The following is an 18712-nucleotide window of genomic DNA, read 5'->3' on the forward strand; positions in this document are numbered from 1 at the left end:
AAAATTCCTTTTTTGGTTATAAGAACGAACAAAATAAAGATAATACTGTATATCATTATCTTATCCTACTAATTAACATAAAAGTATTCATTTTTTTTCAAATTTTCGTTATCTCAGTATTCATAAATACATTAAATTACTTATTTAAATGTAGGCCTATATATTCTCAGTTTAAAACAAGATAAACTGTACTTAATTTAATTTATTTGGAAATTATTTCAAACAAAATAAAACATTCTCTGTAAGAAAAATAGTATCTAGGCCTAGGCCTAAAAGGTTACATGTTTTTTAACAATTTATATTCCAGCTAATCCGTGCTACAATAAAATAGCTAAATAAATCAATTTGATGTTGGGAAACATAGTTAAAAAGATGTAGTGCACCCTCTATATCACAATTTATTGTGAGTGAAGAAAGTATCCTCAAAACTACAGTTAAATAACAGACATTTTGTTTTCACCTGTTTATTCAAACAACTATTACTAATATTATGTACAAGTAGTTTCAATAGCACATTTGCAAAAAACACTGCTTTATTTAGCTATTATTATTTAATGTTATATAAACTGGAGTCATATTTTAAAACAAATGTTCACACATATTTTCCATTAACTCTCTAGTGAATCCAGTAAGTTACCGTATATAATTGTTGTTTTGTAAACTACCTCTGTTTTTCAACACTCTACTATTTTCACTGTAATTCCTCAAATGATCTGAACATACTTTGTTAGAGGATTTTTATTAAGTTCTTATTCAACATTAGTCAGTATTCCTTTAGTTTAATGAGGCTTCTGTACAAATCGCAAACCACAATAACCACATGAATGAGGTCCTTCAGGGTCCTGTAAAAGAAAGAGAAAAATTTGTCTTCAATACAAACATAATCATTCAGATTTAGTATGGGAGTAATTTCCATGTAGTTTACCATGAAGATTTGTATACAAGTTGCAATTTTTCAAATTATTTTATTTGTATTGTTTTATTCTACACTCAGAAGTTGCAGTGACACCTGTTTTTGGTTCCAGAGCGGTGGCTGGAACCAGCGGTGCATGCAGGCCCAAACGGTTGACTGCAGGCAGTTCTTACTGTAGGTCGTGTTTTCAGCCCCAAGTAGTCCATGCAGCTCTTGAGTGTTTTCTGCCCCTGGATAATGCATGCAGCCACTGACCTGGTGTTGCCTACGATTATTGCCTGTCCTGCTGATATGACTTATCCCTTTCAATGCCTGCAGCACCTGATATTTCATCTGCCACCCTGACCCAATAAATAGAACCCTTAAGTTGCCTAGTATACTTACCAGGTTAATGAATACTTTAGATGGAACCCTTAAGTTACCTAGTATACTTACCAGGTTAATGAATACTTTAGATGGAACCCTTAAGTTACCTAGTATACTTACCAGGTTAATGAATACTTTAGATGGAACCCTTAAGTTACCTAGTATACTTACCAGGTTAATGAATACTTTAGATGGAACACTTAAGTTACCTAGTATACTTACCAGGTTAATGAATACTTTAGATGGAACCCTTAAGTTACCTAGTATACTTACCAGGTTAATGAATACTTTAGATGGAACCCTTAAGTTACCTAGTATACTTACCAGGTTAATGAATACTTTAGATGGAACCCTTAAGTTACCTAGTATACTTACCAGGTTAATGAATACTTTAGGATGCCCTAGTGGTCCTCCACCGCCATTACAGTAAACGTTTCTGCCATCTATCTCAGTCGGTTCAACTTCAGCTATCATGTCTATTGCAAAATTTTCGTTCACCTATGTATAAAAGAGTCCTTAGCTATTGAAAAGTGATAATTAAAATAAGACAAATAAACTTTAAATAAACATATTTAATTTTGTATTTAATATTATATTATTAATTTTAAATAATTAAAAAAAAATGTTAAATGTTATTTTACCATTTTTTCTCTGCCAACAAATCTTGCTCGTCTAACATCAGATTCTTCAAATGACTGAAAAACGAATGATTTAATAATATTAATAAATTAAATTATTAAAATAATAATTAGGCTCTATATAGGCCTATGTTTATTGTTTTAACTTTTATTATATAAATTAAAATTAAATTCCTGATCTCCTCACTCAATTAATTAACGATTTTCACATTCGTGTGAGGACCAATCACAACAAACAAAGTGGACATCTGTTTTCTAATCCCTCCCCTCCCTAATCCCTCCTCTACTACCTAGGCCTAGGCTAGACTACTCTAGGCCTAACTAGGTTAGTTAGGCCGAGACTAGCTAGGCCAGACAGAGAGAGTAGTCTAGACCTAGCCGGTTGCAGGTCAAGTCGGCCCCAAACCGTCTCGGCCAAAGTCAAGTCGGCCCCACGTCAAGTCGGCCCCAAGTCAACTCGGCCTCAAGTCAACTCGGCCTCACGTCAACTCGGCCAAAAACTAATCGGTCAACTCGGCCACAATAAAGTATGGAACGCAAAAAGTGCTTAATATTATTACGATTCTTACTATCCACGTTTTAAAAAAAATGAAGAAATAAAAAATATAATATCATATAAAAAAATGAACTCATTGCCGATATGAATAGATTAGAAGTACCCGCGTGTTACAAAAAACACGTGCAGGTACCGTATTTTAGGAAATCGAAGACGGAGGCCTACGTTCCACATTTACTCCATGGTTCCACCATTTGGCCATAGAAAAAATGATCGTACATCGTTTTTGTGCATGATTTGCGTTTAAAAAAAAGGGGAATCCCCCGGTCAGCGAAAACACGTAGCAGTTGTAGATATCGAAAAAGCTGGCAAACGCATAGCTACGAAATTTTATTAAACGTAAATAAAGGAAAGTTGGTGAAATCATTCCTATTTTTTTTGCTAAATATATTATTGTCTAAATAATAATATTCATTAAAAGTCAGAATTATTCATAGTTAAAAAATTGTGAAGAAATATTATTTTATCAATCCCCTTTATTTGCACTTTTTGCGTTCCATACTTTAATGGGCCGAGTTGACCGATTATTTTTTGGCCGAGTTGACGTGAGGCCGAGTTGACTTGAGGCCGAGTTGACTTGCGGCCGAGTTGACTTGGGGCCGACTTGACTTTGGCCGAGACGGTTTAGGGCCGACTTGGATCGAAACCGACCTAGCCCTAGCCTAGGCCTAGACTTAAGTTTAAATTCTATATTAAGGTTATTTCATACCTGACCGGTGTGTGTAACTTTTTCTTCAGTAGCATATTGTCTTATACCACAGCTCAGCTTTGGTAATTGCTGAAAACGAGCAAGATTCCATTCAATTCCTGCTCGCGAAAGTAAAAGATTTGTTCTACGAAGAGCTGCCATTTTTAATAGGGGTCAATCAAGGGTCAAATCATATACAAATCTTATTTTTCGTAGTCAATATAATGTTTAAAATACCAAAACATACATTTGTAATTATAAATTTAATATAAATATCATGTTTTATTATTTTAGTTTGGCTCTGCTAATTTATTGGGCAATTCAAAATATCATATTTTGGTCTCATTTTTATTCGACTTTACAACATGTCGTACATTCTGATTTTTTGATAGCAGACGAAAATTATTTCAAAATTTCGATTACCTATTTTTATATTTAATAATTAGTCTTTTTGTAGGCTCTCTAGTGAAAAGGTAGGTACATGTCATACCAGAAATGCGCAATTGTGTGGAACTTTTAGTGTGCTTAAAATGAACTATACATAAGCACAAATAGCCTAGGCCTAGGCCCTAGCTAGGCCATGCAGCAGCTAACACTGGCAGCCCACACTGTGTGGGCCACACACACGACGATGAGCACGAGGTATGGTGGTGTCTTGATGGATTTGTAGCCGGACAGACAGGCTTGGAATTAAAATGTCCCAGCAATATATAGAACCATTACATACTTTATCGTTTTTTACACTTAGTAGCCTAGTTGGTCTTGTATTAAGTATAATAATATAACAATTAGTTTTTTGAATGAATACAACAATCAACACAGTATTAATTTATTGCCAATAAATGGATAAAATATTACGGTATATTTATTAATTAATATTATTTATCAACAAGGCCAACTATGCATGTAAATTAGAATGTGATATACTGTATATAATATATATATTGTTTCCTTGACCGATTCTGCTAATAGAAAACTATTTAAAATAATAACTTACATGGTTGACCGTGCCGTTAATCACATTTATTTACTCATTTCTATATTTTCCCCCAGAAACGTACATGCAATTGAAAGCAAGAACTTCATAAACATAGGATTTACATAACATTTAAAAAAATGTTATCGATTTTCCGAGGATTATCAAGAATGACCGTCTTCCAGCAGACGACAATTGCGCCATCACTTTCAACGAGAATTCATCGAACATTTTTAACTTTACTAAAACCTATGATTATACAGAATCCAGTCATATCAAACCTACCTTCAAAAAGTTTGCTTGAGACGAGTTCACCAATGACAGCCCATCAGAGTGTTGCCGCATTTAAAGTAAAATCTGCCTTAAAAAGACGATGTAAAGATTGCTATTTTGTCGTACGGAAAAAAAGGTTGTATGTGATTTGCAAAACGTATCCTCGTCACAAACAAAGGCAAGGAATTCCGAAGAGAAGATTTGCTAACCCGTGGTAACAACTTATAAACCCTAAAAGAACTGGAATTTGTTAGAGAGGTTTTTAATAACTTTTTGGACAGAAAGGCAAACTGATACACAACTGGATTGACATCTAGAACTGGGTGTAGAAAAATGATAATTTGAGCGAGATTGATTTGGTTAATCCAGAATCAAATTAATATTGTATAAATACTTCAGTAATAAAACCATTATCATACAACTTGTGTTTTTACTTTGTTTTCTTTAAATAATTTGATACCATGTCAATTAGTGTGAAAGGACCCTCTATGTAATGCATCAGGGACGGGTCAAGCATTGTTAAAAAAAAGTAACATAATATTAATGGTCTATCAAAAATAGATAGTTAATATGAAACTACTTTTTATAAACAACAATTTAAACTAAATACAAAACCAGAATAAAGATATACTGTAGTATGATTTGTGGATTTTTTTGCACAATTTATTTACACACAATTACTTCTAAATCCCTATTGCATTTATGCCTAGTGTGCATAGTATTCCTTAAAAAGCACATTACTGTATAATACAAGATAAATAATAACACATTTATTGTCAATAGTTAAATAAGCAGACCTGCTTCTACATTATTACCCCAGTAATAAATTGAATCAAACGCGTCTGGAAACATACTCCCATAATGTCGCAGCCGTAATCAGGGTAGTTGCGTTTTGACCTATACCAGGTACCTATTTGAACACCTGGGTTGAGAGAGGCAAACGTAAGTAAATTGTCTTGCCTAAGGATACAAGCAATGTAACTTTGAATTCTAAATCATGATCAGTAGTTCAACGGCCAACACTGCGCCACACGCCCTTACTACTACTACTAATGTATACAGTATATAATGTAAATGTGAAGGAATAACCTGCGACTTGCAGCCTACTGGGCTGAATTGCACACAGGTGTAGACAACGTATACGCTCTTTTCTAAGTGTCCTTGTTGAGTGCCAGCAAACGGTGCTCATTCCTCTTCCTCCCTACTGTACCTGATCTGTACACTGGACCTTTAGTTTTAATTTTTTTGGCCATTTCAGCACTATACCTTGTTGTGCTAATGGCTGTTTGGCATGTACAAATTTGGTCTATTATTACAATAACATTTTTATTTTTGTATTTAATTTTAATTCAGTCACCATGTAATAACATATACAAATACATACTTTTAAGTAATACATTTTAAAATAAATTGCTTTAAATAAAAATAGAACTAAAAATCTGTCTCAATTTTTTATAAACCAAATAAAGGCTTTCATATTTATATAATAAAACATTCTTTTAAAGTAAAATCACACATTTTAGCAAATAATACACAGTAGACCACCTAGCAAATAAACAACGCTGGAAGACCTGTTTTTTTAATGAGATACTTAATGAACAGTAGACTTGCCCCAAGTCTGTATTATCTTTTTTTTTTATTTATTTGTTTTTATTTCGACCGCGATTTTTGTCTGAAAATACAAAATCAAGTAGTATACGTATGAAACGCCATATGTGCCAAATTATTTATCTTTTAACTAATATTAAGACAAAACTCCGTCTGGAACCCAGACTAAATGAACAGAGCACCCACAAGCGTTGGTTTATCTTTTATAATAATTTGTGCATGTTTACTATTTAACAAAAACAACACTAACAACATTTGATGTACATACAACACATATATATATATTATAAATTAATAAAAGTATTGAACCTTATACAAACTTGTTATATAATGTTGAAAGATTTATTTATTTCTTATACAGAATAATTTATATGTAATAATGAATAGAGATTATTTTTTTTATTATCATATTACTTGGATTAATTTCTACCAAATTTGGTATTTACACCAGAGAGTACTATATATCTCCCTAAACCGAGACATTTTAGGGTTAATTGTTATTCAAAACATTGGAATAATCCCAGAAAGTTTGGCAGTGACAAGAACTCAACAAACTTTACCATAATAAAAAAAAAAAGCATTCCAACAAATTTAACCAATCTTTATATAGTGTCATAATAAATTGTCCAATCAGAACAGTGAGAAACAAAAGCTCCATGGTCTCGCAAATGTTTTAGGAGAGAAGAAAGAAGTCACCCACCTTTAACAAGCAGGAAAAAAGCATACAAAATATTACAACTTTATTTAATATTTACAGTGTGTAAGTATGCAATATTGTGCGTAAATATCATTTTAAACAATCATAATTAATGCACATAAATACAATATTATATATACATCTTGTATACTATATATAGACAAAACATCTGTGTAGAATGAAACCAATACCTAAAAAAAGAAAAGATAAAATTAATTTTAAGCTCTGTCTACATCACTGTGTCCATATATGGGCATTTTTTTGTCAATCCTCGATACTGTATCTATAAATTGTCCAGTATCATAGGTAAATTCTCTAAAACAGTATCACATATGTATCACATGTATGTATCAGGCCATAGACAAATCTAGCATTGATATATATGCCACATGTGATACATATGTGACACTGTTTTATAGAATTTGCCTATGACACAGGACAATTATGCAATTATGTAGGGATACAGTACACAGAATCGGGTGTAATACAGTATGCAAGATAATGGAGGTTCTTCGGCCCCATAAAATATACTGGAAATGAAATAGCAAAAACATCCTACAGTTTGGACTATATAGGAATTTATTAACAGAGAGTCTTATTTTACAACTTCCTGTTATAATGGTATAGGTAGGAAACTATTCTGGTTTTGAGAGTTTACAGTGTATGTCTACACTATCAAACTTTATGTGATGTGCCCATATATGGACTTGATGATGTCATATCACTACCATATTTGGGCACATCACACTTTTTTGTCAAACTAGTTTGATATATAGTGCCAGTGTAGACAGAGCTGTACAAAGTAAATTTGAAGCCATAGATTTAGATGCTATCCAGGACTAATTACCAGTAGACATCTGCCTCCTTAGCCTTGGGTAAATATTGTCTGTGGGTTTTTCAATTTTGCAGATACAAAACAATTATTAATAATTATTTCAACTTATTTATTAAAGAATAAATAAAGGAAATAAAAATCTGAATAGGCCACATTTTTATCAAGCAAATTATTCATGGGTAGTTTATTTTTACTATTTGTTTGCTAATAGAGGAAGTGATCTTTGTGGACCATTTCCTAAATTTAATTGAAAAAGCATATCATTTAAAACAAAATGTAATATGGCCGTCCAACAATAAAATTTAATACACTGGAATAAAAATTATCTTGGTCAAAATTATCTTATCTTACAATTTTTATGTAAATTGTATAAAGCCGCATGTCTTTCAGGATAAATGCACATATGCATATAAAATTATGCCGAGAATTGTTGTTGAAGATGTATTGTCCTCCAAAAACATGAAAATGAAGAATAATTAAAAAAGACTTTGAATAGGCCCTTTCGCAGTTAATAATTCGTAGAAAAAAAAAAAAAATGATTTCAAGACAAAATAAACGGTTAAATTCAAACAAAAAACCTGACTATTTTTTCTTTAATTTACAGTTGTTTCAGGTATATAAATTTTTTTTTTTTTCAATCCAATTTTTATGTGACATTAAAATTACATCTTTAAAGGTACATGTACAGTATTATAAAATGTTAAGTCTACCACATATACTGTATTTGTGACACCTTCTGAGATATAGATTGGATATTCATAATTTGATATGTGGTCTACAGAAGAGGTCAAGGTTCATGAAAAGCTCTGTGACTGTGAGGCATTTCAACGTATCTGTCCTGAATAAGTTTCCCATTGCTGGAGAGGTTCTGGATAATTTAGAAGTCCCTGATTGATTAAGTTCCCCTTACTGGAGAAGTCCCCGATAAGTTCCCTGCTCCTGGAGAGGTTCCAGATAAGTTTCCTGTTACTGGAGAGGTTCCGGATAAGTTGCCTGTTCCTGGAGAGGTTCCGGATAAGTTCCCTGTTCCTGAAGAGGTTCCGGATAAGTTCCCTGTTCCTGGAGAGGTTCCGGATAATTTCCTTGTTCCTGGAGAGGTTCCGGATATTTCCCTGTTTCTGGAAAGGTTCCGGAGAAGTTCCCCTTCCAGGAAAGTTTCTGGATAAGTTCCCCCTTCCAGGAAAGTTTCTGGACAAGTTCCCTCTTCCTGGAAAGGTCCCAGATAAGTTCCCTCTTCCTGGAGAGGTCCCAGATAAGTTCCCCTTCCTGGAGAGGTCCCAGATAAGTTCCCCCTTCCTGGAGAGATCCCAGATAAGTCCCCCTTCCTGTAGAGGTCCCAGATAGGTTCCCCTTCCTGGAGAGGTCCCAGATAGGTTCCCCTTCCTGGAGAGGTCCCAGATAGGTTCCCCTTCCTGGAGAGGTCCCAGATATGTTCCCCCTTCATGGAGAGGTCCCAGATAAGTTCTCTCTTCATGGAGAGGTCCCAGATAAGTTCTCTCTTCCTGGAGAGATCCCGGATAAGCTCCCCTTCCTGGAGAGGTCCTAGATAAATTCCCCTTCCTGGAGAGGTCAAAGTTTCATACCACAACCTTTGAGAATTACCGGATTCGTACGTACCCTAATTATGAAATGACACTTCCAGTTCTCTCCAACTGAAGCGACTGATGTCGAAATAGACCATGTTTACGTCGCCGGCGAAGTAGAGTAGTAACATGCAACCCATACAAACCGAAACAGATAAATCCAATGATCTGTAAAGGAAATTTATTTTAGTTGATTAATTAATGCAAGCTTCATAGTAATTATTATAAAACATTGACTTACTGAGTAATATTAGACAGATTATAATAAAGTTATGGCATAAAATGTAGATGTCACTATTAGTCAAGTCAAGTATCATTTATTATCCTTTGTTTTAAGAAAAAAATTCTGTTTGCTCTGTTGGCGGAGCACAATATCCAACAGACACAACACAAACTCAAAAACAAAAACATTACAAAAAAGTGTCTACATTATGTTTAAGGCTCTAATAGCTCCTGGAAAGAAACTATTTGTAAATCGTGCCTTATTGGCCTTAATAGAATGAAATCGCCGACCGCTGCGCATCAACTGGAACATACTAGAGGCCGGATGAAATTGATCATCTTTGATAGCCACTGCCTTTCTCAGAAGACGATCCGAAAATATGTTCTCCAAAGGCAATTGTGCAGATCCAATTATACGCGATGCGGTCTTGACTATTCTATTTAGGTCACGCTTTTCATTTTCGGTAGTGCTACCGAACAATACCGTTAAAGAATACGTTATGACACTCTCTAAAACTACTCTTAATCAGCCATGTCTTTTATGTCAATTTTTTATATATTATATATTTTTATTGTTTTAACACATTTGTGACAGCTCTCCGATCTTATATCATATTTTTGTCAAACCATTTTATCTGTAGATAATATACAGTATATATTTTACTGCAATATTTTATTTGATAGTGCTTAGCATTCATGGCAATCCCCAGTGTGCTGCACAGTTGTCATGTATTTTTGTTTGTGCCTGCAAATTGAATAAAATAAAAGTAGAACTATAAGGGGAAACCTTCAGGACCTAATATGGTGTCCTTAAATAGGACTGAATAGGGGTTGGCTTAATATAGGTGTGCCAAAGGGATTCTATTGTTTTATCATTTTATTGTCAACTATTAAAAGCAAGTCCCAATGAAGAATGGCAGTTTTCCATAGCATTTTAAACATAAAATTATACTTATGCATAATATTATACAAATAATGAATGTTTTATATTCGCGTAATGGTACAAATAACGGCATGAGGTGAATGACAAATAGTTATATTTCAACGAGGGGAAGATGAACTAATATCATTTTTTGTTTTATCTAAATAGATTCCTGTCATTTAAATCAGATTAAATAAAAGGAGGGTTAGGTCTTTGATTCACATTGAAATAGTAACGTTTATTTGGTTTTTTAATAAATATATATTTTTTGGGGATTTCATAAACACACCTACTGTAATGTTAATTATGTCAACAAACAACAAAACAGAAAAAAAAAATTTACATAGTTACTTGCCAATAAAGATACTAATGATTTCTACAAATATTGAAAACATCATGGAGGTGCAACATGAGTTAGCAGATTTTGCTTGTGGGAAGTCTAGACAAAACCTGCCACTCCTACTTTGAACATTACAACATTACAATTAAATAAAATAGGCCAACCTCGGGCACAAGCACAATGACATTACCATGGTATTATATAACTCCATTTAAATTAATTCCCTGCCACATTCTTATACACATACAATACTCTATTATAATGCATTTCTTTAGTAGAATATTGAATGTAAATGATCTACAATTTAGAAAGCACTTTTATTACTTTTTGATATTGTGTTGTAGTTTTTCTAAATCGAGGGGAAGTTAGCATTTTAACACAAAATATATATATATAAATGAATAGACACTTCCATCGAATAAATGCCGACTAAAGGCATTTTTTCACACCTTTGGAAATCAACATGTGTCCTCTTAGTAGGAGTGTCCATTAAATAGGGGTGTCCATTAAATAGGGATGTCCATTAAATAGGGGTGTCCATTAAAGAGCAGTGTCCATTAAATAAGGGTGTCCATTAAATAGGGGTGTCCATTAAATAGGGTGTCCATTAAATAGGGTGTCCATTAAATAGGGGTGTCCATTAAATAGGGGTGTCCATTAAATAGAGGTGTGCATTAAAATAGAGGTGTGCATTAAATAGGGGTGTGCATTAAACAGGGTTGTCCATTAAATAGGTGTGTCCATTAAATAGGGGTTTCCATTAAACAGGGGTGTCCATTAAATAGGGGTGTCCATTAAACAGGGGTTTCATAGGAAAGTGTCCACTGTATTAGTAATGTCCCAAATGAAGTACCAATATTACAATATTATTTATCATTATGACTGGTCTGATATCAATCTTTTTTCTAATTTGGCATAAATTTTTCATCATCTATCTAAACAAACCAACCATGCACCATTATAACCAATAGTCACTGAAAATTCCAACCAAATATTTTACCTAGTAAATAATGTAAAAATAATCTTTCTATAACAGTTATATTTAATCCAGATGCCCAATCACATTGTTTCTATGGCAACGTTAATTGATAAGCTCACCATTCCAGCAAGTAAAATACTGCGATCAGTCCACACTTTGTTTTTTCCAGAAAATTCTCGATAAGCAGAGCCCACCATTGCAGTAGAAATAAGGTACAATAAGGTCATGACTCCACTGATTACAATTTCCTGCAAAATTATATAATAAAATTCAAATTATTATTTATCTTTTTCATTCAAATGATCAAAAAGGGTCTTAAACACGGAATGAGACTTTAACTCTGTCTACACTATCAAAACTAGTTTGACAAATAATATGTTACTGTTAGTGATATGATATATGGATCATGTCCATATATGGGCACATCACATTTATTGTCACATAAAGTTTGATAGTGTAAACAGACCTTTAAAAATCCCAGACCACTTATTAAATTATTCAAATTCTTCTTTTTACTATAAACTATAAGTATAAATAATTTTATTTTTATATCTAATGTCACAAACAATTTATAATCTGAAAATACAAAAGGACTATTAAAACACACTACTTTGATTTTTTTTACCGACTACTGAAATGCTTTATTTGTCCATTGTCATAATAAAATAACAATAGATTAAATTCATCTTAAAGATTGGAAAATATTACTACTATATTAGTACGAAAAAGACAGATAAATTAAAAATATATAACAAAAATCCATATACAGAGTACACACGTGATATTGCACAAAAGATAAGTTTTAAAATGGAGTAACAATTTTGAAGTTTAAACTAATAAAAAAGCATTAAAACGCTTAAAAAGTTCAAAATGTATTCTATTTATATATACTGTAGAGATTAAAGCAAATAACATCTGAATTAATCAACAACAAAAAAAGAGAGAAACATATCTGCATATTTGCCTCTGGTCAAAACACATTTCAACATTAAAGCAAATTCAAAAACAAATATCACAATCACATGGAGCGAGTGTTGATAACTGCAATCATGGTGCAATAATTAGACCAAACCTCATGCAAGGAGCAGAAAATCAACTGTACTGTATGTTAAAACTTTATGTGGACATGATGTCATATCACTACCTACCATATTTAGGCATATTACTACCACATTTAGGCATATTACTACCATATTTAGGCATATTACTACCATATTTAGGCATATTACTACCATATTTGGTCACATCACACTTTTTTGTTAAACTAGTTTGATAGTGTAGATAGAGCTTTAGAATAGAGATTGTCTCTATCACCTTAATAGGTGTTCCCCAAACAGTGGTTTGCTGTATACTTCTATATGTCATATTGTCCTCTTCATAGAGATGACCCTGAATAGGGATGTCCAAAAGGAGGAATTATATTGTACTAAAATATCAACTAGAGAAAATCAGAGACTGCAAAAGATTTCCAATTGTCATTTTCTGTGACCAATAACCCCAGGTCAAAGGTTACAACAAAACATTGACTTTAAAACATACAGTCCTAAAGTGCAAGTGTGAAGCATATAAAGATAAATTTCCACTGTGTAAACTATATGGCCAAAGGCATTCATTTAAAATCACTGCTTTTCTCATTCAAATGGTCAGTAAATGTCTGGTCATCCAATAAACAGTACACCTATGCCAACCCCTGGTTGGGTAACTGGTTTTTTTCAGTCTTTGGTCAGCGAAGGTTGGCCAGGGGCTTGGCCATCTTTTATTTTTGACTAGACTGACTTATGACCTCACTGATTCAATAAACTGAAAAGATTATTTTCACATAAACTTTGACATGGCACCCTTAAAAGTTTAAACCACTTGTGTTTTTTAAAACATTTAAACAGGTCACTATAAAGATACACTTATGGTATGCAGTAGAAATATTAAGGTGACATCTTCAACATTTTGAATAAGAAGGTTTGTCCCCTAAACAAGGATTTCTCCTCAATAGGTGTATCTACTCAATATGGGTGTCCTTTCAACAGGGGTGTCACCTCAACAGGGGTGTCTACTCAATAGGGGTGTTCCATTAACAGGGATGTCCCTTCAACACAATAGTGGTTTCCCCCTCTGTATATTTTTCACTGTCTGAAGAAGTTGACTTGTTCCCCACATCGGTCAGGAATTGTCTTTCCGGTTAGATTTACAACGATTTACTAGAGCGAATGATGTATTATATATTTATGTAGTCTTATTGAAACCGTGAATTCTCATAGATCATTCAGACCAATGACGCAGTCTCCATACTGCTATTTCAACATTGTCAAATGTAACGACTGAACACACAAGATGTAGTCTCACAATGTTCAATGTAGACATAGTGCCGTAGGTGCATTTAAAATGACATAAGGTCACCAAAATTGTTATACAAGGTCAACAAACTAACTAAAAATGCTGTAAAATTTGAACTACAGGTGAATGCTTCACTTTGGCCAATCAGGAACAACTTTTCTAAAGGATATCTTGAGCATGCCTACCAACACATGTGCAATTGGCAGAGCGGTAGGGTCTATAACTAATGATTGCAGAGTGCGCAATTTTCCAATAAATAAACCTTTTGTTTTTACACAAAATTTTACAAGTAATGCCAAGCTTAATGTCTCATCCAAACGACAATGCTTTGGGTTTAAAATATCATGCCTAATGACTCCATGCACATTTTAAACTCGCAGCCACATACACAAACGCCAGATAAATTCTGAAAAATTGTGCATCCTATGTTCACAATATGGATTATAGAAATATTTAGAAATAATGTTATGGATTTTAACTATCTTTTGCAATAAATAAAATGTTCTTAATATAAATAAGAATATTCAAAAGCATGGTGAAAATTCATAAAGCTAATTAAATTAGTTTAGCAACCCTTAAGAAAAATGAATCCACCTTGATTGCCTAACATAACACACAATATGAGTAGGTTCACAGATTGCGATAATGTCAAACCCAGGCCGTTCCTAACCTACCTACACACCCCAAGGCATCAAGACACTACCCTAGTTGATAGCTGATTTCTACAGGTCACTTCCTACGCAATATCCCAGAGTGCACACGTGTTACGTCAATGGCAACCGTCATCAGTAGCTGATGATGATCTGGTTTAGTGTGGTCACCCAGCTGGGAACCTGTTGCTGCACTTGGTCTATCTATCTTTGGTAAGTTGTTTTTTTTCTTCCAATTCTATACATATTTGTACTACTTAATATAAAATAATAAATAAACTTATATCTATACTAAACTTGTCTAAATCTTGTAAATTCACTGCTGCAGTTATAGCCCATCGTCATATAGTACTCATTCTTAGCATACGACATATTTTAATATGTCGTATGCTTTAAAAAGCAGTTGGTAGAAAAGAGTCGGGATGGTCTCTTAGTTTGATAACATGGTACTGTACTGGACCCTCTAGAAGAAAGATCTTGTACTGAAGGGATCACCCAGTATAAAAAAGAAATACATTTTTTTTAAACAACTTTTAAAAATTCAATCCAAAATATTACTGATTAAGTACTGTAATGGTATCTTTTACCTTTAATTCCTTTAAATTGTTTTATATATACTGTATGTTTTGTAGATAGTTACCTTTTTGTAAATGTGTGTGTAATAATGTAAATTACCTTGTTAGTTGTCTTTGAATTATTTTTATTATATTGTTAATGTTTCTCTACTGAACCACTTTGGAAATCAATGCTTTAGCACTGAAAGTGTCATTCAGTACAAAGACAGAATAAATAAATAAATAAATAAAAAGACACAAAATATTACAAAATACAGTACTATCATCCATCAACCAAGTTCATTTAGAACTAGATAAAATCATTTATAAGATGATAGTTTAGTTTAGCAGGTTAGGAAAATTTTGCTGTTGGGGAATAACAAATTATGAACTATACCCTGAAAACACATTACAATCGTCAACTATATATTGTCACCGAGTAGGACAGTGCATATATTTGGTATTGGTAAACTTTGACAGTTCACCTAAAAAAAAAAATTAAATTAGACAAACACCTGTCACCACAGAAAAAAAACAAAACAAAAAACAAACAATAATAATAATTGGATTATCATACCAAGGATAGCCAGTCAATTGCCATCATACGAGAAATCGTTGACGCGTGTATAACAAGTAAAAGGAACGCTATTAGGATCGATACGACAGATGTGAAGACGAACACTCTGAAGCGCCAAGCCGCTGGTAGCAACAAGTAGCTGTCTCCGTTGAACGATGTTGACGTAACACAGATCAGGGCTCCGACTGACATTAACTGAAAAAATAATTTAAATAATACAATTAGATAGTCATTTAATGCTGTACTAAAATTAAGAATAGAATTTTTCAAAGTTAAAACTTTCTGGAGTTTAGAACTTTCCTAGTTAAGAACTTCCGGATTTGGCTATAGAACTTTATAATCTGTAACTATGTTAGGATTAAATTGAATAAAATTATCTCCCTTCAACAATATTATTTGAAACCAAATTTTTGTTTATAGTGAAGGAAAAGGTTACGTTGATGTTTCATGCGTTATCATCGCACTTTTTTAAGGTAGCAAGGTAGTCAGCTTGGTTTGCCGACACTGATCATGGCAGTCACGTGTTGTTGCTACATATATTAGGATTAAGCATTGTTTTTTTTGGGGGGGGGGGGGGGGTGATTAATAAAACACTAATTAATAACATATTCAATCTATAATTGATAATTTTTATCAACTGAAATGCCATATACTGCTGTAGGAAAGGTAACAAAGCACAAGTTGATATTTACATTAACAACACAAAAATATATGTAGTGTCTCATAGTATATTACATTATTGAGTAAGACACTTCTGTTCTAAATATAATTAATACAGTGTTTTTAATTTTTTGTGGACAAAAAAATAGATATTGAGTATACCAAAGTGGTATGTGTGTAGGGGAACTGTTAATGTATACCACTGTATACAGTAGAATCCATTCTTTGGACACACCTATTTAAGGCGAACTAGTGGGATAGTTAATTAGGATGGTTCTTAACACCTCTATGTCCTTTATTGGAGTTCTACTGTATGCTGTGGGTATATCTACAAAACGGTACACAAAGCAAATTCAATCTATTAACTACCATAATTACAAATAGTAATTGGTAATAGCATCATAACTGGATATCAGCTGATTAGATATAACATGATAAATCAATTAAATTTCTTTGAGCAGCAATAGTGTCATTGACAACCACAAGGTGGTGGGTAACCTTGGCATTGTAGCCTATAGGTAGATCCATTAACCCCTGACCTTTGCATAACCTATCACTAGGAGTCAAGGTACCTCCTCTAAGGTGGCCATGTACAGTTTATTCAGTTGAATGTATTGACAAAATGAAAAAGTAACAATTTAATATAATTAATGATTAACACTGAAAAAAAATATTTTATGAAACATGTTGAGTAGGTGACCTAGCTGGGGTAATCAATTTTTTTTTTCAATTCAAAGAACATTTATTAATCTGGGGAGATCCGTTCGTAAAATTTTTTAACTGAACAATCTACTGTATATAGTTTTCCCTTCTATTAAAACTTTTCTTTAGACATACTATTTTGTTACTTGAATTATAAAAACATCATAAAAGAATAATATGGATACACTAACAAATATATTCTTCATAATCATTAGCAAGGAAGTATGTATCCTTTTATGTAGAAATAAATAACGAATATCCCCACTTTAAAATTACTGTATTAAATTTCTTAAAGTGCAATCTAGTTTATTCTAATCTATCTGCTTATTTCGTATGCAAATTAAGGTAAATTATACATGGGAAAATTGTCCCATAATGTCTCAAGGTGATAAATAGTGACAATTTATTACAGATCTGATGAATTACTAATACCTTGTGGATTTAAAGGATAGAGACAAAAAAAAACTACAATAATCAGTTTTTTTAAAGGATAGTATTTCATGCATGCATTGGGAAATTAAACACATGGATGTGTTTCAGATATAAGTTACTGGAAATGGACATGAATTCCATCAGCCACCCACGTGCCAAATTTGGTTCCGCATCAAAGAAGATCATCTGTGTTTTTTCAAGAAAATAAATTTATACATTTTTTTTCTATCAAATCAACTAATTGCTCTTCTTCTACCAGTGGGTTATTTGGCTGCACTTAACATAAACACATCATGTTCCCTATAGGAGCACTATTAGCGAGAAGAATCATTCTAAAATAGTAATTTCAATTGCCAAAATTATGATTTTAAGGTGATCTTACAATCATCTTATACGTATTATTAATTGCTGATGTATTATTATTTTTTGGAAATCACAGGAATACCGTTTTGTATTCAAATAAATAACAAATCACGAAAATACAAACAATATCAGATAGGGCTTTACTGTTCATTGCCGTACAGAAATTAAAACAAAAAGTTTCAGGATATAGAGGGCAGTAGACCAACAATATATATAACCACATCACATTTTAAAAAGAGATATCTATTATACAAATAAGGAATGTTTATGAGTGTAACACTGTAATGGTACAAATAATGGCATGAGGTGAATTATGAAAGGTTATATATAAACGAGGCAACGTCGAGTTGATATTTAACCTTTTATCATTCACCAAATGCCATTATTTGTACCATTACACGAATATAAAACATTCATTATTTGTTTTATATAACATCTAAATAGATTCCTGTCATTTGAATCATTTAAATAAAATGTAGCCCTAGCCAAGGTCTACATTTCATTCACATTGATTAAAACCGTAACATTTGGTTTTTAATAATAATAATATTATATTATAAATGTTATATGTATAAAGATTTTTTTTTTCGTCCACGAAAAAAAGTACTATAAAACAATCATTTAATAGTGCATACTATTACACGCCATGTGACCCACATTCGTTCAATCAAATGACAGGAATTTATTTAGGTGTTATATAAAGTATTATATATCTTGGCAGTAGCTAGTACATGCTGGATGTAATCCATTAGGTCAGAATGTTAAACACAAAGTATGTTAAGTGCCTACTAGTGCATCACATGTCTCAACCATAGTTATTATGTCTATTTATATTTTACTATATTCT

The 18712-nt window shown here is 32.7% G+C and overlaps 2 protein-coding genes across 4 annotated transcripts in view; both read right to left on the minus strand.

The window, feature by feature from the left end:
• Positions 1-145: 145 nt before the first annotated feature.
• Positions 146-3338, minus strand: LOC140056029 (NADH dehydrogenase [ubiquinone] iron-sulfur protein 6, mitochondrial-like). Its single transcript, XM_072101248.1, has 4 exons — positions 3183-3338; positions 1921-1974; positions 1655-1777; positions 146-842 (listed from the first exon to the last, which is right to left on the minus strand). Exons 1-4 carry the CDS (start codon positions 3321-3323, stop codon positions 780-782), a joined length of 381 nt encoding a protein of 126 aa, XP_071957349.1. The 5' UTR covers positions 3324-3338; the 3' UTR covers positions 146-779.
• Positions 3339-5060: 1722 nt separating this feature from the next.
• LOC140057233 (uncharacterized) overlaps positions 5061-18712 on the minus strand; it is a 36527-nt gene continuing 22875 nt past the window's right edge. For all 3 annotated transcript variants that reach the window (XM_072102800.1, XM_072102798.1, XM_072102799.1), the window contains 4 exons: positions 15709-15903; positions 11716-11844; positions 9168-9301; positions 5061-6906 (listed from right to left, as the gene is read on the minus strand). In XM_072102800.1, coding sequence (XP_071958901.1) covers positions 9173-9301; positions 11716-11844; positions 15709-15903 — 453 coding nt within the window. In that variant the 3' untranslated portion in view covers positions 5061-6906; positions 9168-9172. The remainder of the gene's footprint in view (positions 6907-9167; positions 9302-11715; positions 11845-15708; positions 15904-18712) is intronic.

This window comes from Antedon mediterranea, chromosome 8 (genome assembly GCF_964355755.1).
Source record: "Antedon mediterranea chromosome 8, ecAntMedi1.1, whole genome shotgun sequence".
Taxonomy (NCBI): domain Eukaryota; kingdom Metazoa; phylum Echinodermata; class Crinoidea; order Comatulida; family Antedonidae; genus Antedon; species Antedon mediterranea.

Excerpts from the sequence above, each read along its gene's own strand:
- LOC140056029 (XM_072101248.1), bottom strand. The coding sequence starts at position 3,323 with ATGGCAGCTCTTCGTAGAACAAATCTTTTACTTTCGCGAGCAGGAATT. Across the intron at positions 1,975-3,182 it reads AAGTTACACACACCGGTCAG|TCATTTGAAGAATCTGATGT; the intron begins GTATGAAATAAC and ends TTCGTTTTTCAG. Across the intron at positions 1,778-1,920 it reads TTGTTGGCAGAGAAAAAATG|GTGAACGAAAATTTTGCAAT; the intron begins GTAAAATAACAT and ends TTTTATACATAG.